The sequence below is a fragment of the Diachasma alloeum genome, unplaced genomic scaffold (genome assembly GCF_001412515.2).
Source record: "Diachasma alloeum isolate Michigan unplaced genomic scaffold, Dall2.0 Dall_scaffold_01177, whole genome shotgun sequence".
Taxonomy (NCBI): domain Eukaryota; kingdom Metazoa; phylum Arthropoda; class Insecta; order Hymenoptera; family Braconidae; genus Diachasma; species Diachasma alloeum.
This window is the reverse complement of record NW_021681287.1, coordinates 64,776-87,068: the sequence shown is the minus strand read 5'-3', so window position 1 is coordinate 87,068 and position 22,293 is coordinate 64,776. Positions and strand designations below refer to the sequence as shown.

The window sequence follows — 22,293 nt, the reverse complement described above, 5'->3', positions numbered from 1 at the left end:
AATTACGTGAGTGACGAAGGGTGGAGCAAGAGAGATGAGTTAATTTTGAGATTTAAGTCTTCGCTGAATACCTTTTTGCGAAAACGTTTTTTTGGAGCAAAATTTCGGCTACAAAAAGCTCTTTACGAAGATTTTTCTTCTCGTTCGGGTCGAAGGTGTTTAAGAAAAACTAATTCTGAAGCTGAGTTGGCCGATCTGGTTTTATGGATTCGCTACTGAACTCATCTCTACATTTAGGAGCGAATAATTTCAATGGCGGCTATTCATAAGCGACTGAGTAACTTGTATAGACAGTATATTTATTGCGATCATTCAAAGCTTCCCTCACTGTCAATTAATTTCGAGAGAAATTCGAGAACCAGAAAATTCTTTTTTCTCTTTGATATCGTTTTTCATCAGTACTTCACTGTTATTTTTATTTAAGAATTTTCATAAAGAATGAGAAATCATTTCTTTTATTCGATAAATTTTATTTGTGTATGATGATAATAAAAAAGTATTTACAGAATATTGGGGATTTGGTGTGTACTATTCTTGTGATCATTTTTTACCTTCTACCATGATAATGTGGTATCCGAATTTCGTTTTTACTGGGGGATCGGTGTAGATTGGATTGCCGAGGTTGGAGATTGGTAGGACGAATGCTGCGTCTTGGAAAGGACCTACCATTGCTCCTCGGGTCTGCCAGCCAAGATCTCCCTAGAAATGTGAAATTAATTTTTTCATGATTTAGTCCCTGACATGCGCACCTATTTTTAACTCTATACTTCAACACATAACAATAACAATAAATAAATACAAAATTTTTTGGTTCAGGTATTAACTTAAAGTAGCTCTACCCTTACGGTAAATTCAAAGATTATTGAAAATTGCAAAAAACTCGATTAGATTCGGAATTCTAATTTTTTTCTCAATGTAATTATCGTTTTAGTTTTTCAAAGAAAAAATGTTTAAAAATCAGGATTTAACCCAGTGTCTTATGTGAAAATCAACATTTCCATTGTAATCAAAGATTAAAATCTGAATTTTTTTTCATTAGAAGTGAAAAAATCAAGAATTTTTTTAATACCTCATAAAAAATAATCCACCGTTTTGCAAACAAGTTTTATTATTTATTTATAAGGGGGAAATGTTCGAAAAAATATCAATATTTTTGCGAAATTTAATTTAGATAATACTGATTGGGTATGAATTTTCTCAAATTTTTTCCATGCAATTTAGTTAAAAAATTTAAAAACTGAAAATATCCAAAAGTACAGCGTAGCCCGAGCGAAGGGTAGAGCTACTTTTAATGCAACCAACAAACAGAGCACATAAAACACAGATTCTGCTAAAAAATAGTGCAAACATATGAGGTATTCCGTGCCAAATTAGTTTACGATTGGGCGGCTCATTTTTTTCAGATTTTTTCGACAGCTCATTTCCGAGATATGATTTTTTTTTCTTTTTTTTTTCAATAACTCGGGTTCTATTTAACCGATTTTAATTGATGACGGTTCAAAAAATTCCATTTTTCTATCATCTATAAGAAAATTGTGGGTCATTTTTTCTTCAATTCCTAGGTGGTCATAATACCGAATTTTCAAAAAAAAATGAAAAACTTGGATTTTTTAAATTACAAGGCAGATCGCGCGCTTGGCGCGCGCTACCTAGTTTGCATGAAATTGATATTTGTCGTCATTTTCATAAATTATAAATTCCCCGACTTACGAACTACGTGATCCTACATTATGTCAATTTTTTTATTATATTTCAATCATGTTTTAATATTTATATCAGAAATAATTATAATTATTATGACAATAAATTAACCAACTATAAACCAACTTTAAACAGAAACTTCACTTCATTCTCCTGACAACTTCACAAATGATAAGAATGTTCAAATCGATTCGTCATACAAATTGACGGATCGAATCGAAAGCTTCATCATTAGCAATAAATGATTTCGAAAAATGGAAAATATCAATGCATTTTTAATGGGGCATCAGTTTGGTGTCAATTTTTTGAACGTAAATGTGATATTTCCATATTTAAGCATTAGGTACTTACACAGATTTGGACAATAACCGAGGAAATTTTCCTCATGAAGAGGAAAAAATTTGAATTTTCGCAGCGTGATATCCCAAAATCAAATTATTATTGCTTATCAGAATTTATCTATTGGATGGAATGGATAAAACACGGTATTAATTGCAAGATCTCGATAAGATCTTCAAATTAGTATATAATACATCCCCGCTGGTGAAGTCCAAAGCATCATTTTTTGTCAGAAACTATGATTTTTTAAGTGTGACATGAAGTAAAAAATAGAAACAACCTACCATAATTGGATGAAAATTCCACGAAATCAGATTTTTTATGTACCATTTTGAAGAACTAACAATACTCTTCAAAATGATGTACGAATTCTTCACTTTACTTCAACGATAGTGATTGAAAAATGCGAACTAATCTGAATTCAGAAAAAAATCAAGAAATTCAATTCTTAGATAAAATCTCCTATAAGTTGATCAAACTTGGCTGTAATTAAATAGTTCAGGGGTCAATTTGAAGGCAATTTAATGTTTTTTGAATTATATATAACATATTCCCACAAACTTGAAGAAAAAACCAGAAAATATCATCGTTTATAGAAAAAAAAATGGAAATTTTCAAAACGTGACATGCCAAAATCGATGCATTATCGCTTGTAACAATTGATCTAATGGTTGGAATCAATAATATGAGGTATCAATTTGAAGATCCCGATGAAACCTTCGAATTGATGCATGATATATCCCCGCTGATTAAGTATAAACCCTTGATAAATTACAAAAACTATCATTTTTTAGGTGTGACAAAACATAAAAAATGGAAAAAAACTATAATAAATTGATGAAAATCCAATTAAATCGCATTTTTAATACACCATTTCGAAAAACAGTACATGTTCTTCAAAATGATGTATAAATATCTTTGTGTAAGCCACTTGAAAGTATCGAAAAATCTATCCGAAGTTAATTTTTCAAGTGAAACATGAAAATTCACTTATCGCTTAAAACTCTCATAACTCAATGAAAAATTGTCAGAATTGGATGAAACAGACGTCACTTTGGAACTCATTTAATGAGCTTTCCAAAGATTGTACTATATACATGGTTCATAGAGAAGGAAAAAGAACTTGAGCATAGAAACCAAAGAAAAAAGCCTGGTAACGCTCACGGATCTTTTACTTATGGATGCCACCTTTTATTTTTCTCGTCTTTTTCCCAGTAACTCTAGTAATCAAAACAAGTATTTTGAGCCGTAACACAAGTTCATCCTGGATCTATTCTATTTTTAATCTTTTCTTCTCGACCTTCCACAAATTTGGTTAAAACACCCAAATACGACTTGGATTGTGTATCGAAAAATATGTAACATATAAGTATATATTTAAATTCACTTCATATCGTGTATCATCAAGGTCAATCAACGCCATTTTGTAGTATTTTTATTATTTATTTAATTATTTGTTTCTTTCAATGAACAATTGCACGTCCTACACAATTGACTTTTTGTCTGTTTACGAAATTTGTAACATGGCTACTTTTCTACTTTAAAAAAAATCACCATAAAACAATGGGAGTAGGGAAGGATGAATGAGCAAAGAAAAACTTAGTTCACGACCCCCCACGACAAAAGTCAAAAATGAGTTTTTTTTTTAATTTGAAAATCGCAGTTATGAGTAGTATTTCAGAAATTTAATAACACTATTGAAACATAAAAAATTGAGAAAGAAATCGAAGTGTCCATTTTACCCCGTTTGTTGCTTTACCTCACAACTCCTACGACGCAGTCTTATGACAATGTGTTCGTTTTTATAAACTTCAAATGAAGTCGAAAGAGTAGATCTGATCCAATTCAACTCATTATTTAAATCTGGTGTCCAAATTCCCCACCCTCCCCTAAATTGCATCAAATGTAAGCTCTGGGATTTTTTTTTCGTTTCATATTACTGATTTTATCGCAGATATGCTTTGTTGAAGTCAACTTTTATTACAATTTTAATGTTTTCTATGACTGACATGAAAGAAAGCAGATTTAAAAAATTGTCACGTTGAGATTTCAATGGATCACGAAATTCATTTCTTTTCTTTCAAAATCCACTAATTATTTAAGAACATATCCGATGTCAAATGTCCTTCGAAAAATCAGCATTGAATATTTCATGCATTGAACGCCAAATGATAAAAAGGAGAAAAATCACGAGAAGATATTTCATCTTTCTAACTGTGATGTTTTTTGTTTTTTCGATTAAGTAATTCATGAATATGCTACAGCTCGACGAAGTTTAAGTATACAACAGCGGTTAAATTATCAAATAATGACGACAAAAAAAAATGAAGAATATCACGACGAGATTTTGCAAAACTTCAGATGTGACAATTGTTTTTTCTTCAATAGAATAATCCTGGGAGGAGATATTTGCTCTTATTAGTTTTCAAAATTTTGCACGGTCTATACTCACCATGTAATTTAGTTGGGAAAATATTCAACGATCATCACGATTAAACAAACTCATACCAAACCTATTGGTTTTAATTCTTTTCAAATCCCATCATTTTCCAGGCAGATATGCAGTGTCAATTCTTTTTCTCTCAGAAGTCGACAAACTTTAGGGTCATTAAATTCATCAACTCCAATTTTCTAATTTTTTTTGTATTAAATTTTTAATGAAAAAACAAGAAAAGTAGAGTGAAAAAAACTTGGAAAATTCAAGTCGAAGATTCTCTGCAGAAAATGTCTCAATAGAAAAAATCAGTAAAATTTCATCATTTTACACAACTTTTTTTATAAAATTTCCGATTTAAAAAAATGCCCAATAAAACTGCAAAATTATTTGATACATTTAGTATAGCGAATAACTAAACAAATTTTCGGTTTCGACATTAGAAAAATTGGTGTCAACTATTTCGATAAATTTCCAATTGATATTCTCCACAAATCATTTGAGGCCCTTGAGGGCAGCAGAAACTGAGTCAGTGGTAATAACTGTGACATCGAAGATACTTACACCGGAGCGTGCCTTATCTTCACTATAAGTAGCTGCGACTTCATTGAACTTCTGTCCAGCCTTCAGTTTCTCCATAGCTTCGAGAATCTTGGACTGTTTCTCACACAGAATATGCCTGACCTGAATAAAAAAAACCTTAAATTTTCTCTTCATTTCACCAACAAAAATAATCATTATCCATCATCAATAGGGGTGGGTGGGGTAAAATGGACACTTTAGACCTTTTTTAAATTATTCATAACTCAGAAACAAATCTATCAATTGAGCTTAATTTAGGCTCGTCACAAAGGGAAAGAATTGTTTTTTGTATTGAAAAAAAAAAAAAATAAATTTCATCAACATTCAACCCCTCATTAACATTTGAAAAAAAGTCAAGTGTCAGTTTTACCCCAACCTCCCCTAATAATGAAATCCCTTACCTTAACAGCAGTTCCCCCTTTCTTCTCCCCCTTCCCCTTCTCCCCCTCATCACCCCCCTTAGATTTCGCAGCCTTCGCCCCCCCGGATTTTTTTTTAGGTGGCATTGATCGATTTTCCAACAATTAAATAACCAAAACAATAATTCATCACCTCAAATAAGAATTCTTTAAGGTTAAACTTTTTGCCGCGTTATCCCCCACATGAGAACAAACACTAAAGTTACAAATGTGCCACCTGCACTCGGAAAAATCAACCGAGCCAGAGAGCGTGTGTGAGGAGCGTGTAGTTTCTCTTGTCAAACTCGTGAATCCACTGCGACCATCGCGATAATATAACGAAGTGAACATTTCGGAGTGGAGTAAAAATTGATAATTCTTTACGTGTTACGGTCAAGACCCGTGTCCCCCCGATAACCGCGATCTCATCCCCAATTATAAACTCTCTAATTGACGCGAATAGATAAATAATCGAGTGGAATATCGAGTGTGTAATAAAATTACTGGTGCCAAGTATCTCGTCGGTTTATCGTGAAAGGGCCAACGGCCGGGTGATGCGCGCATATGTCTAAACTCGTGAGGACCCAGCCTCTGGCGACAGGACAGGTGAAAAAATCATCCGAGCATCATCACTACCACAACACCAACAATAGCTGTAATAACAGCAGTTTTAATAATAATACGGCGTTGCTGGGCTTCGGTGCTGCGACGAAGCGCTTGAGGCACAATAACGCCGACGAGAACGAGGAGAATAACGTTGAAATTGTTAATATGACTGATACAGCAACAGCTACCAGCCAAAAGAGGGCTAATTTTTCAGCCCTCACTGTTGCTAATCCCAATGGTGTTAATAAGTTGACACAGAATTTGGGAAATGCCAAGCCTGGCTCAGCTAGGAAGCTTGTTATCAAAAATTTTAAGAGTAAGATATTCATTTTTATTTCATTTCATTAGTTGTGGGATTAGGTTTTTAGGGTGGGGGAAGACGAGAAGTTGGCACGAGGTTATAACCTCAAATCAGCTGACTTCAACATTGGCATGATTGGCAGATTGCCTTGACTTTTATAGTCTTTCGGGTTTTTTTGGAGCATTGTTGTTGTGGGAGATTGGAGTCAGTTTGTTGGGGATTTATTTTTTAGAGTTCTATGGGAGGATTTATTAATTATTCGGTGATTTAATTAGGCTAGTGGGGGTAAAACGGACCGATTTATTCGCCGATGTCTTTTCAATAAAGTGATACGATTTAGATTAATCAAATGTCATTTTGAAACTTGAGAGAGTACTTAAAAAAATGAAATTTCATGGACAGTTGACCATTAATTTTCAGGACTGTGACACTGAATGCGATTTAGGATAAAAAAGATCATGAAAATTTCAAGTTTCACTGAAAATTCAGTCAAATTCCAGAATTTTAAGCAACATAAACACGAGAATTCCTCAATTTATTTGAATTTCCAATCTGATATGATTATTCAGTACCAAATTACATTGAATTTTTTTGTGAAATCTGAAATTTCATGATTTTTCCCCCTAAATCGCATTCAGTGTCACTATCCCGAAAATTCGAGAATATGTTTACCAGAATGTTCTGGTTTTCTTTTTCATTTTAAAGAAAAAATGGAACTGAAGTTGACAGTTCACTTTAATTTTTCCATGAAATTCTCAATTTTCAATGACAAAATTCCTTGAAATTTTAGTGGTAATTAAATTCGATAAAAATTTCCAAAAAAAGTACCGGCAATTTCAGACAAAAATTTTCAACAGTGCAGGTCGGATTGGACGATTTCAATTTGCGTTGAATATTCCAACCAAATAAAATAAATAAAATGAAAATTGTACGGATTATTTCAACTTTTAATAATATGACTCGTATATAAGGGAGGGTGGGGTAAAATGGACACTTTTGACTTTTTTTGAAATGTTCATGACGTGTTGAATTGTTCATTAAATGGAATAATTTTATTTTTTAGTAGAAAGAACAATGATTCCTCTTTGTGATGAGCTCAGACTGAGCTCAATTGATAAATCTGTTCATGAGCTACGAATATTCAAAAAAAAGTCAAGTGTCCATTTTACCCCATCCTCCCCTAATCATGTAATCAATTATTTTTTCTATTGATCGACATTTCATAAATGAAAAAAATATGGCCCAGTAGTCCAAAAATTAGGGGCTTCGGCTGCTTTCAAGTATTTCTTAATTTAATTATTTTTTGTTTTGTAATTTTCACTTCAAATAATTTTTTTCTGGTAATTAAAACATCCTTGAAAGTATGAAAGTCATCATATCCCCATTTACACTGTTAGAAATTTTTTGAAATTTCATGGAAAATATTATTGTAATTCTCATGAGAGTAACATTGAATCGGACTTGGAGGAAAAATGTTTATGAAATTTTCAGTTTTAGGTAGAATTCAAAGAAATTCATGAGTTTTCAGCGGGAGTGAGATAAAAATTTCACAACTCCATTGAATTTTCAATGAAACATGAATATTGAGATATAAAATGACATAAACTGTCAATTTTTCCCTGAATTTTCCTGATTTTTCTGGATTTTCACGGAAATTGATTTTCACATCACTCGAACAGATAATCAATGGAATATTTGATTTCTCAATAACAATATTTCCTGAAATTTCTGCGGAAATTAGTCACGATAGAAATTTCAGGATTTGGCACGGAAAATTCAGACGAAAATTTTGAACAGTGTAGGTGATTCTTTTATTTTCGATTCTACCACGAAACTTGAATTTTCCTTAACCGTCCAGCAATTGGCCTGTTCACCCTAAAAAGACAAATTTTACTCTGGCCTTCTCGAGTTGTTGACAATTGAAGACGAACCTTCCCCCCCCCCCGGATATATGTGGGTGTCCACATGAAAAGGGCCCACTTTGATGGTATTGGAGTTATGTATGTTCCGATAATCTTGATCAGATTTCTCACATTTTGAGCCCAAAATCAATCCGATAGAATGAAAACTGACGTCAGTATAGACGATCAAAAAAACAATTTAACATTGGTTTAAATGGGAGATGTGGAAAGAAAAACGTGAATATCTCGGAAACTAGATGCAACAAAGTGGGCCCTTTTCACGTGGATGTACACATATATCCACAGGGCGAGGGTGAGGTTTTGATGAATATCTATAAGGCAGGTAGACGCATATCGATTGGGACCTTTTCTCTCTAGAAAATTTTTGGATTTGAAATTCTCAGGAGGGTCTTTTTGTAGAGCTCATTCCACTGTACAAAGAATGTTCTGGAAAAAAATCACTTTCAAGATATTTCCGAGAGATGAATGTTCAAGTGAAATTGAGCTTTTCTATTTCATCACTCCTCTACTGAATTATTACAATGAGAAGGATGAGTTGATGTAGCTGATAATAATTGATTTATATTTTCGGTAGTTGTGTTAAATTTAAGTTTTGGATTTTTTGTGTTCTATCGATCCATTATCATCCATTCGCTAATTAATGGATGGAATTGAATCTTTTTTTTCAAATGAAGGTATTGTTGAGTCCTATCGATCGCCATTAATTAAAATTTAATTCATCGATTAGTTTTTTTAATTTTTGAATTTTTTAGAAAATCGCGTAACAGTACTTTTTCCTACTCTTTGCGGTACATTTCGCCTGGAAAGACCACCTGAACCCACTTTACTGTGCCAGCACGGTAATTTTTCTCGTACATTTCTCTCCGTGTGGAGGAAAAACAGACAGTAAACTTATTGATTTTTTTGCACTCATCCTTTGTTTTTGTACATAACTAATAGATCTTTAACGTATGAACAATTTCATTTCAATGGTACGTGACTGAGGAATTTCACCAGAATCGTTCCTTAAGGGGAGACTACTATGAGTTTTAAAAGTCGTGGGTTATCGGAGTGAGACTTTTCATACGTTAAAGATCGATTATATAGATCTGAAAACGAGTAATTAGTGCAAAAAAAATTTTTTTTTATTGTTCGTTTGGCCGAAAACGCTTAAAATGCTAAAAACAGTCCAGGGTCTCCAATTTTTGAACTACAAAAGATTTCTGTTTTCAAAATTTTCGGAAAAATGTGTGGAACAACAATTACGAACCACTTTTTTAGAATTCGACTTCTACACAGCTGATTTCGGTGCTTTTCACACAAAAAAATTCACTATTCGTGTAAAAAAATAAAAAAAAATCAAATTTAGCTATGTATCAACATACATGGCTAAATGGATTCAACTCATTCATGGCTTTGGCTAATTTTTCTCCAGTGAAATGCTTTTCTACTTTTGTAGTCGAACACCAGAGCTTTCATTTGAAGCCCATTTCACCCTAAGTTTCCGAACATTGTACAATGATTTTATTATTTAAACTTTACAGATCTGAATTTGAATCTCGATATTGAACCATTAGAAAATCCATTAAAAATCGAAAAAAAATAGAAAATTTACTTTTGGAGGAATATTGATGAAATAATTGAAAATTTATAATTTTTGCAAATTACGAGTGCTGTAAATAATTTATAAACAAACAATTTTCCACCATCAAAATGGTTTGTTCGGAATCGTAACAAATTTATTCATATTCAGACTTTTACCAGAAATCGATTTCATGCCTAAAAAATAAGATTTCCAAAAGTTTAAACAATTTCAATTAATTGTTTATAAACGATAAATGTTTGAAAAACTAATAATTCTGTGCAAAATGTTTTTTTTTTCAAAATTTTCTCACACAATTTCAATAACAAATTCGTTGATTGAAAATAATTGAATCTATAATGTGGTCGGTACCAAACTTTAAAAAATACCTGGACATCCTCAAATCGCCTAGGACTCTTTTTTTTTCATTTTTCCATTCAACAATATTTGATTAAAATTTTTTATTCAATTCCTCATAAAGGCTTTATTTGGATCAAGGAAACATTTAATTGTACATAAAAAATTATTCATTTGATGTGAATAAAAATACAATCCTCTGTCAGCAATTTCAATCGTCCAATGGTCGAACGGCTGAAATTCGACAAATACGGGTAACCGATCGAATGAGATCCGATGACTTAAATATCGAAAAGGTTCGCGGTTTGCTGAATTGATATTTTCTTCAGAGAAAATACGTGAATACTTTTTTTTGCGGAGAAAAAGACGTGGTTAAATCACTGGAAATGTTACCCTATCATGAAATCGTCAAAGGTTTCGATCCCCCTCCTTGAGATCATGATTAATTAATATTGACTTTTCCGCCTTTTAACATTTTTTAACTTTCGCTTTAAGGTCCGGGTGGACTATCTTTCGAACGTGATCATGATTTTTTTTTTATTTTGATAATCTGAAATGATCTCCAATTGCTATTCAGTTTTACATAGCCCTGGAGTCTCCAAAAATTATGATTGTACAATCAAAAAAAATGTTGAAAAAAAGCTGAACATGTTCAAAGATCGTTTTTGAATAATATTGGGAAATAAACCCAGTAGGGAGGAAATAGCAAATAATGAATTTGATGTATCTAATGGCTGTTAGGTCGTCATTTGTCACAGTAGTCAATGGCTGTCAGATCGTTAGTTACCATGATAAATTATCCATTCACTATTTCCTCTCTATCGGAGTTATTTCTTAATCTTTACTAAAAACGCCCTTTGAAAATGTTCAGTTTTTTTCTACTTTTTTTGATTGTACAATCATAATTTTTAGGGGCTCCTGCGTGATGTGAAATCCAATGGGAATTGTGATATATTTTACATTATGAAGATGGGAAAATAATCGAGATAACGTTCGAAAGATAATCCACCCGGGCCTTAAGCTAACGCTTTGGAAAGTTTTAAATCATGGAAAGTTTTTACGTTAATTTTCCGTGATTTTATCGTAATATTAGGGTTCAAATTCATAAAAACTTCTCGATTGATGTGAGAGCTTACCTATGAGCCCCTTTCATCACTAGCAATACTCAGTAATTAGCTAATATAGCAATTCCAATTTTTTTGGGATACTGATAGGTAAATATTAATTTTATCTATTTGATTTTGAAGGATTTCGACGAATATTGTGTCGGAAACTGGCTACTATAAATGAATTTAACCTCCTTGAGCTCTTATACTTAGTAACGTGTATGCTCATGTGGATGTACAGGACCTCCCATTCTACACTTCCAAGCAGTTTTCTAAAAGCAGTTTTTAAAAATTTCAATTAGGGGGAATTGTCCAGTGTTCGAACGAATAAGGTCACAGTTATTTTTGACGTAGATTTAAAAATATAACCAAGTCGAAAATTGATTTAAAAATAATTGTACATCTCCATAGATAATAGAAAAAAATATTATGAATATTAATTGACGATACAATTAATGATATGAATACAAAAAGCTGAAAATGTGTGAAAACTCAGTAATCGAAATGCGTATTCTGTAATGGGAATATGCTATTGGCGGCGTGTCATCGAAAACTGTTTTTTCCGTTGGTAATAAGGTAACTTGGACATTTTCAATCATCACAATATCATTTGGAAATGCCATAATTTTATTTTTCATGTATAATGCGAGGCATCTCTACCTTCTACTAATTTATTTTATAGAAAAAGTACCAATTAGTTCGATTACTGGTCTGGTTCGAACACTGGTTGGTTCACCCTATGAGGGGCTCATATAAATTCAACGTGTAGTGAAGCACTTATTTTTATAGTACCAAGCTTCACCAGCACTTAGCATTACCCAGGGTTCGCGACGGGGACGCAGCTGGTATGAACCCCACGAAGGTCAAAATTTGACCCAGTCACCATCTGCAAGTTATTTACCTAATTGAGTCCGACTCAATTTTCTTGTTGATTTTAATTTCTTTTTGTAATAAATGACGAATTAATTCTGTCTCCTCGAAAAATTCGTTGGAGCAGTTATATACTCTAATTACCCAATACTCTAAACAAAATCCAGTACTCTAGGGGAGAATGGGTCAAGATGAAACATGGGGCAAAATGAAATAGTCGAAAAACGTCTATTTGACGCAATTCAAGCAACGAAAAATTTTTTTTTATCAACTTTTTTTATTATTGGGAGTACTGAGATGAGAATAACAATTTTCCAGTCGTCTTATGATTCAATTGATTATAATTCAATTGAGTAGATGAGTTCAATTACACTTTTCTCTTTTCATTCGATTGAAATTCTGCATCACATGTTCCTTTTACCTCCTCTGGGTCTCCTCCTGGGCCTCGCTCTGGACTTTGGCTTTTACTGTTTCATTTTTTTTTTTTTTCAATTAATACATTGACAAAATCTTCTCCAATCAAAACTTCTCAATAATTTTCCATTCTACTGAATAGAAAATTAATATTTACATCAGTAGTCCCAAGAATAAAAAAAAGGTGATAAACAAAAGTTATTGAAAAAAAAAATTAATAAAAAAAATTGTTTGTTTGAATTGTGTCAAACAGCCATTTTCCAGCTGTTTCATTTTGCCCCACCGTTTCATTTTGCCTCGCTGTTTCATTTGCCCCACTCTCCCCTATTTAGATTAAAATTTACCGTCAATTTTTTTAATCATGTTTGTGACAAGAAATATTGTAATTTTTTATGACAAAAAATGGTCAATAAGTAGCTCGTAGTGGGTGATGTCTAATTTAAGTGTCAAATTACGTTAAATTGATCGATCAGTTGTTTCTGTTGCATCGCTACCTGAACATTTAAGTCAACGACCATTTGAGTCAACAATCCACCCCTCAAGCTATTTCGAGCCAGCCATAACTAAAAATAATTTCTCTTTTCTTGTTGTGTCCAGATAAACCTAAACTACCCGAGAACTACCAGGAGCAGACATGGGAGAAGTTACGTGAGGCAGTGGTGGCTATCCAGACGAGTAAAAGCATCCGCTACTCCCTGGAAGAGCTTTATCAGGCCGTTGAAAACATGTGTAATCACAAAATGGCGTCGACATTGTACGCTAATTTGACAGTGCTGACAGAGTCCCACGTTAAAGCCAATATTGAGCAATTTCTGGCTGAATCGATGGACAGACACATTTTCCTGAAGAAGATGAACGAGTGCTGGCAGTCTCACTGTCGTCAGATGATCATGATTAGGAGTATCTTTTTGTACCTCGATAGAACTTATGTCCTGCAAAATCCCAGTATATCTTCTATTTGGTATGTTTACTTTCATCCCCTGTTATTAATTATTCATCACTCCAAAATCAGTCTCATAAATATCTGTGAATTCAGGAGAGATCAATTGCCACTTTCCAATTACAAAATGAAATTTCAACGGATCCATTCGGACACGCACGAAAAAATTTAATAGAAAAACCTATCGAATTCGTTGGAAAATTCTATTGAATTTCTATCAAACTTTCTATTCATTTTTGGCTGATTCTATTGACATGTTCAGTAGAAAACATTTAATAGAAACAGTCGACAGAATTCGATTTTTCTATATAACTTATTCTTTTTATATATTTTCTATAGAATTTGCTCGACTCAAGTTTTTTTCATTCCATTTTTATTTTTTCTCATCAAGAAAATCAAACGGAAAAACTTAGAAAATTTGAGCCGAGGAAATTCTATAGAAAATATCTCAATAGAATAAGTTGTATAGAAAAATTGAATTCTATTGATTTTTTCTACTGATTATTTTTGGTAATCGGATCTGGCCTTCCCTGGGCCAATCAGAGTTCAGTATTCAATATTATGAAGTACTTCCCAATTAAAATTACAGCGGTTATTTTCCCCTAGCTTTTGATAATTTTCCTCTAGCTCTGCAATTGTTTCTCTAACCAAATAACTGTCAAATATTATCCTGTGGAGTGAAAGAACGTCATGAAGAAAGTCAAAATGAGTCGGTTTGGGAAGGATCCGATTACCAAAAATAATCCGTCCAATACCACTCGACCTCCAAAACTAACCGGACATTTCCCTCATGTTTTCCTGCGTATCAACGGTCGGGATAAATTTTGCACAAAAATCCAAAAAATTCCAAAAAATTAAAAAAATTTAATCTGCAAAACTTTTCCCTCTCGTTGCTACGCAACAAAACAATCGGGAAATATCCGATAATTTTGGAGGTCTCGTGATATTACTACTGAATATTTTCTACTGAACATTTTAATAGAATCGGCCAAAAACTAATAGAACAGTTCAATAGAAATTCAATAGAATTTTCTAACGAAATCGATAGGTTTTCCTACTAAATTTTTTCGTCCGTGAAAGCTTACTACCAATGGAATTTGTAGAAATAAGGAATGAGAAAGACAAATAACGCATCAAGGAACGGTCACACGCCTTCTGACATAAAGGCTCGACTCCCTGCGTGTTTTTTTCTTGATTATCACTGTGGAAACATTTTAAAAAAACTAGTTTTAATGCAGATATCTCGTATGAAAGATGAATCCTCTGCTTTCCAATGGAAGCCACGTAAGAAGATAAAAAAAGTTCGCGGTTTTGCACCGAGGACTGCTCGGGGTCATTGCACCTATTTTCATAAACAATTCAATGGTTCATCCAGATTTGGAAGAAACCCAGAATTTTATAATTCCAGTATGCTTTGCTTTTAATGCACTGTTCACTCTGACTATTCATTATTTATTACACGAAGATGAGTTTCCAATAAATATTTCTGAATTCAGAAAAGATTATGCAGTGTTCATGGGCAAAATGAGAGCTGCAAAAAGGCCTTCATAAAAATCGTGAAATAATCTCCTTTAGAGTAGTTCTACCCTTACGATAAATTTAAAAATTATTGAACACTGCAAAGGATTTCCAGAAAAATCGATAATATTTGGAATCCTAATTCTTTTCTCAATTTAATTATGTTCAAGTTTTTCGAACAAAACATGTTGAAAAATCGGGATTTAACCCTGTCTCTAATGTAAAAATTAATATTTTTATTGTAATTAAGACGGAAATCTAATTCTTTTGTAATGAGATGTGAGAAAATCAAAAACACGTTTGACACCTCATAAAAAATAATCGACCGTTTTGCTAACAAGTTCCATTATTTATTTATGAGGAGGAAACGTTTAAAAAAATACTAATATTTTGTAAAATATCATTTGAATGATACTTATTTGATACGAAGTTTTTCAAATTTTTCTCATGCAATTGGTTGGAAAATACAAAAACTGAATATATTCAAATCTACAGTGCACCTCGTCGAAAGAGTAGACCTTAAGGGTAGCTTATCTTTCGAACATTATCTCGATTGTTTTTCCATCTTCACAATGTAAAATATATCACAATTTCTACAGGATTTTACATTATGTAAGTGTCCCTAAAAATTATGATTGCACAATCAAAAAAAGTAGAAAAAAACTGAAGATTTTCAAAGAGCATTTTTAATAAAGATTAGGAAATGAGTCCGCCAGAGAAGAAATTGTCAATGGATAATTTATCATGGCAACTAACGATCTGACAGATGTCGACTACTGAGACAAATGACTACTGAACAGCCATTAGATACTGAAAATTATTATTTTGCAATTTCCTTCCTATTGGGTTTATTTCCCAATATTACTCAAAAACGCTGTTTGAAAATGTTCAGTTTTTTTCGACGTTTTTTTGATTGTCTAATCATAATTTTTGGAGACTCCAGGGCTATGTAAAACGGAATGGCAATTGAAGAACATTTCAGATTATCAAAATGAAAAACAATCAGGGGACAGCGAGCATATGACAGCGTGCCATGTGACAGTCAGCATATTACTGAGTGATGTCTTATTTTTTTTTCGCCATCAATAAATGGTCTGAAATATTACAAATGTTTATAGCTTCACAACACTAACTAGTTCCTAAAAATTCCAATGTTTCGAATACTTCGTATGAGCGGGTATACAGTCGAGCACTAAAGTTCGTAAAGAAAATACATAGAATTTAAGTTGAGGCCTTTCACGAACTTTAGTGCTCGACTGTACATATTTTCTGTCCAAATTTCAAGTTGATATCTTGATTTTTGCACAAGCTAGAGTGTTTACAATGTTTTTTATGAAAAAAACGGAAAAACGGGAATATCTCGAAAACTTTGCATGAATTGGTAAATATGTTTTGATTGATTTCGATAGAAGGCATCGAAACCGATATTTTGAAAACAAAAAAATCGAAATCGGTCGTCTAGTTTTCGATCCACTAGTTTCAGTGGGTTATTTACATTATCAAACAGAAAATTTTAATTTAACATTGGTTCAATTTAATTTTTTTTACATGTAGTTTTGAAGATTTTTGCGGAAAACGATTCAAAAATAAATCGTTTTTTCTCCAATACTATTGGATCTATCGAGCTAAAATTTTGCACAGAGTTAGTCCTTATCAAGGCCTAGAATCTGATAAAATTTTAGATTTTTTGAAATTACTTTAGCCACTTAATTACTCAATTTTCTAAAAATTGACCACCGGGAAGGTGACGGTGGACGTGATCACATATAGACATGGTCGCCAAACTTCGTATTTTTACGTTTCAGACCATTCTATATCATTTCCAATCAAAATTAGAGAATGTGAAAATCGCGTGCCTTAAATCACGAGATATTTTCTGAAAAAGTTCCACAAAATGTAAAACATGCTCTTAGTTTCTTCTTTGGTTCTTCTTTCTTCGCTCTCAATACGAAAAAATCAATGAAACTTCATTGGAGAGGTAGTTATCCCTCGTGAAATGTGAATCCTTTGCTTTCCAACGGAAACCACGTAAGAATAAAAAAAGGACGAGATTTCCATTGCACATGATCAGACAGGTCGTGGAACGTCGAGATTTGATATTTTTAGAAGTCACCAGTATGTGCGGATTTGTGTCTGTGGGTCTGTCTTATTACAAAGCGATGGAGTTAAGCACCAACCCGATCGAAAAATCTAGAATCTCAGGAATATTTCATGGACGTGGCCTTTCTCCGGCACGTGTCAATCAATAGTTTATAACTATCTCCCTCTCTTCTTTCATTTCATTTGACTCCAAGGTAGATGTTCACCGGAGCCCGACATTCAAATACATTCTTTAAACAGTGATTGCGCTATGTTAATGTGGAAAATGCAAATAAGAAAAAAAAATTGAGAAAATGTTGGGAAGAATGGACTTTTAGTTCTTTCTCAAAATCTTCTTTATTCAGAAACAAATTCATCCATTGAGTGCGGTTTAAAGTTATTGCACTTTATTTTTTTTTTTTTATCGTTATTTTACATTACTTCGACCCGGTTGAGGTATGCTGCGATGATGATCAAGACTTTAAATTAGATTATTTATATTATACTATTTATAAAATTTGATCAGCATATTTTAAACCTTCATTAATGTATGGGTCAAATCCTAAGTGATTAGATCTCACCATTCTACTCGGCCGGGTTTTGAACTCGGAACCTTTCGCATGTGAGGCAACGGACTTACTCACTGTGCCAAGCCACCGAGCTACCTTATTTTATGAGTGATTCAATAATCCGCCAATTTATCCACATTCTTAAAAACCCCACAATTGTCTATACACTACTTCCTTCTCCCCCCCCCCTTAAAAAATTGACATAAACAATAAATAAAAATAAGAAATGTCAGAGTAGTTTTTCTCGTTGAAATAATTAACAAAGCTTACACCAATGTCCCATTGGATCCTACGTTACAGAACATTTTGCCATGATTTTATTATTCGAATGTTTAAGGTCTAAATTTGATTGACCATTTTGAACCAATAGAGAAAAGAATAGAAAGTCTGCTTTTTGACGAAAATTTGTAAAATAATTGGAAAACTGAAACTTTTGCAGGTGACGACCCCGTTTCATAAATACATAAATATCAACAATGTTTTTTTTTTCAATTTTTGATGATGCATATGTCGCACAAAATGATTAAAATTTTAGAAATTTTAGAAGTTCTTGAATGTGTACAACAACATATGATGCAAATTATGAGTCCCTGGTATATTGCGAAATTTTCACCACCTGTAAGTGACTGAGGAAAAACCTTAAAGTAGTATGAATAAACTAAGTCGAATCGTTGAGTGTAACGAGGAAAAATAAATTCAAAAAGCTAAAAAAAATGATTCATCATTGATAATTTTTCTCACGAATTCTAAGATCGATGTGGGTAAGAAATTGATTCATCAAATTGTTTCTTCAATTATTTAGTTGAACAATAGTCTCTCGTTTAGCTAGAATGTGTCGACATAACACGCCATTTCGAGGACGCCAAAGCATACATTATTTATTATAAAAGTTTGCTACTGATAATTTGACATAGAACTTTCATTTATTTTTCTGATTTTCTCTAGCAAAATCATAATCATTTATTTACTCATCATCATTAAAATCATTTATTTATTAGTATTAACTTATTATAATTAGTATTATTGTTGATTTATTCATTATTTAGAATCACTTATTTTTTTCCTTCTCACGAACGCAGAAAAGGTCATTTTCTCATAAGATTCTGTGTTATTTTTCCACTTCGACATTAATTAATATCAATAATACGAGACTGCCTATTGAGCACAAACTCAACCAGACTCTTAAATTTTTTGATTATTTAAGTATCATTAATTCAAATATTCAAATTTTTAACTATTTTATTAACCAATAGTTGAGGTGGGAAGATTGACAATTATTTGTCTAATCGGAAATCCCCCTTTTAAGAAATTTGAATTCTTCCCTTAATGGTAAATTTACAGTTCTATATTATCAAATTTTTGCTACTTATAAAATTTGATCAGCATATTTTAAACCTTCATTAATGTATGGGTCAAATCCTTGTAATATTACAGAATATAAATATTGATGGTGATCCCTGTTCATATTAACTTTCGTTTAGAATTTAGTTAAGATTTTAATCTACAAAATAAAAATTATGTTTAAACTATCTCAAGCAAATCCATGTATAGAATCCACGACAAATCAATAACTGCTTCACACTTCTGTCACAAAAACACATCGCAGTTCCTTTCTATTCTTAACAAATCCATGAATAATCGAACTCGTGTGTTTCAGGGACATGGGTCTCCACTTATTCCGACTGCACATTGTCCTGAACAACCTCGTGCAAACGCGGACAGTAGAGGGTCTCCTAATGCTGATCGAGAAGGAGCGCCAGGGTGACACAGTCGACAGAACCCTCCTGAAGTCCCTCCTGCGAATGCTCTCTGACCTTCAGATCTACCAAGAGGCCTTTGAGACTAAATTCCTCATGGCCACCGAGAGACTCTACGCTGCTGAGGGCCAGCGCCTCATGAACGAGCACGACGTCCCCGAGTACCTAGCTCACGTCGACAAACGTCTCCAAGAGGAGAACGAGCGTCTCCTCCACTACCTCGACATGTCCACAAAGTGGTCCCTCATCCACACAGTGGAAAAACAACTCCTCTCGGAGCACGTCTCCAGCATTCTCCAGAAGGGTCTCAGTGGCATCCTCGATGAAAATCGAATAAGTGATCTAACACTACTCTACAATCTGTACAGTCGTGTGAAGAATGGCCTCGTTGAACTCTGCCTCAATTTCAATTGCTACATCAAGAAGAAGGGCAAAACGATAGTCATAGATCCTGAGAAGGACAAGACAATGGTGCAAGAATTACTCGACTTTAAGGACAAAATGGATAATATTGTGAATACGTGTTTCTATAGAAATGAAAAATTTGCGAATAGTCTAAAGGAGGCATTCGAGGCCTTCATCAATCAGCGTGCCAACAAGCCAGCTGAGTTGATTGCCAAATTTGTAGACATGAAGTTACGTGCTGGCAATAAGGAAGCCACTGAGGAGGAGCTTGAACGACTTCTAGACAAGATAATGGTTCTATTTCGATTTATCCATGGGAAAGATGTGTTCGAGGCATTTTATAAGAAGGACTTGGCGAAGAGACTTTTGGTGGGGAAGTCTGCATCTGTGGATGCCGAGAAGTCGATGTTGTCCAAGCTGAAGCAGGAGTGCGGGGGTGGCTTCACGAGTAAACTTGAGGGAATGTTCAAGGACATGGAGTTGAGCAAGGATATTAATATCGCTTTCAAGCAGTACTCGACAAATCTGCAGAATGAATTGTTGGCAAATAATCTGGATCTCACTGTTTCCATTTTGACGATGGGGTATTGGCCCACTTATCCACTGATGGAGGTGACTCTGCCTGCTGAAATGGTCCAGTATCAGGAGGTTTTCAATAAGTTTTATCTGGGAAAACACAGTGGGAGGAAATTACAGTGGCAACCGACACTTGGACACTGCGTGCTCAAGGCATGGTTCACTGGGGGCAATAAGGAGCTGCAGGTCTCACTGTTTCAAGCGCTTGTTTTGATACTTTTTAATGACTCTGATGATTTGTCACTTGAGGAGATCAAGGCTGCTACGAATATCGAGGATGGAGAGTTGAGGAGGACTCTGCAGTCTTTGGCTTGTGGCAAGGCCAGGGTTTTGCAGAAGAATCCCAGGGGAAGGGATGTTGCTGATAATGACAGATTCGTATTTCATGCTGACTTCACTAATAAACTGTTTAGGATTAAAATTAATCAGATTCAGATGAAGGAGACGGTGAGTTTTTTTGGCATTGGTGATGCTTTTGGGTGGAATTGATGGTGAGGTTTTTTTTATTTTGGAATTGCAGAATGAGGAGCAGAAGGCCACTGAGGAGAGGGTCTATCAGGATCGACAGTACCAGATTGATGCTGCTATTGTGAGAATTATGAAGATGAGGAAAACTCTCACTCATAATCTGCTTATTAGTGAGCTGTACAATCAGCTGAAATTCCCGGTCAAGGTAATGCATCCTCGGATTCAGATAATGCATTCTCTCTCCTCGGCAATGAATGTGTCAATAGGGGAATTAGAAAGATTGAACTTCATACAAGTGCCCTAATTGAGATTGAGAGTTGAAGTTTTGAGAGGGTTTTTTAAATTTATTTCGAGTCTTTTGAGTGTGCGGCACAAAAAATTCCGGAACGAGTGACGTAACGGCCACTCTACTGTTCATATTGCCAATTCTATTGTCGATTATTTACATTAGAATTAGCGGTGGCCTTATTGGCTCAATTATTGAATTTTCAGCCGTTTCCCTCTTTTTTTATTCACAATGTCAATTTTATCATCGATTAATGTTCATTATATTTTTCAATGGCCTATGGAATCTAAACTGAAGCCTCAATAATCTTCAAATTGCCTTTCTACTTAGTTATATTTTGAATATACGTCAAAACTAGTTCTGAGCTTATTCGTTCGAGCACTTGGTCAGTTCGTCCTAATTCAGTTCCCGAGATATTTTCAAAACAATCAATAGTCATAAAATCACTCATGAAATTAATTTAAACATGTTGTTTTGTTTGATTAATTACAGCCAGCTGATCTTAAAAAACGCATCGAGTCCCTGATAGACCGCGACTACATGGAGAGGGACAAAGACAATGCTAACCAATACAACTATGTTGCGTAACCACAACCAAATGCCAAAGTGACCAAGCCACGAGCGAAGATGGTTGTACGCGAAATAAAGAGTTTGCGATTGAGACGTCGAATTGAAGAGCAAACCCGACAATTGAGCTCACGCTGGAATCTGCGATTTCGTAATAATCAATATTTTATGATTAGGTATCGTCGTTTGTGTCTCAACGGTGATAAAAAACGTCTGTTTGATCGAAGAAAATGATAAAATAGGAATTTAATACCTGATTTAATCGATGATTAAGGTCTTACCATGGACCATAACTGTGGATCAACCCTCAAGATGTCGAGATAATTTTCGTCGTTAAGGTGAATCAGTGAATTGATGAATTAAACAGGCAATCAAAGAGGATGGAATGATGATATTTAATTCAAATTGATTATGAGAATCATTTCGTTTATTGTCTGGGTTCTTTCACACCATTTTTTTCTTTTGTATAAAGGACATTACGAGAAAAATGGTGTTTAGTGTTTTTGTGAATATAATAAAGGAGGAAAAATGAAATAA

General features: G+C 33.7%; 2 protein-coding genes across 2 annotated transcripts; one reads left to right on the top strand and one right to left on the bottom strand.

Annotated features, from left to right (window-relative positions):
• Positions 1 to 462: 462 nt before the first annotated feature.
• Positions 463 to 5,760, bottom strand: LOC107046015 (peptidyl-prolyl cis-trans isomerase NIMA-interacting 4). Its single transcript, XM_015268468.2, has 3 exons — positions 5,458 to 5,760; positions 5,039 to 5,158; positions 463 to 699 (listed from the first exon to the last, which is right to left on the bottom strand). Exons 1-3 carry the CDS (start codon positions 5,560 to 5,562, stop codon positions 541 to 543), a joined length of 384 nt encoding a protein of 127 aa, XP_015123954.1. The 5' UTR covers positions 5,563 to 5,760; the 3' UTR covers positions 463 to 540.
• LOC107046014 (cullin-4A) lies at positions 5,727 to 22,293 on the top strand. The gene is made up of 5 exons (XM_015268466.2): positions 5,727 to 6,376; positions 13,189 to 13,552; positions 19,355 to 20,882; positions 20,956 to 21,108; positions 21,682 to 22,293. The coding sequence occupies exons 1-5, from the start codon at positions 6,019 to 6,021 to the stop codon at positions 21,775 to 21,777; spliced, it is 2,499 nt and encodes an 832-aa protein (XP_015123952.1). The 5' UTR covers positions 5,727 to 6,018; the 3' UTR covers positions 21,778 to 22,293.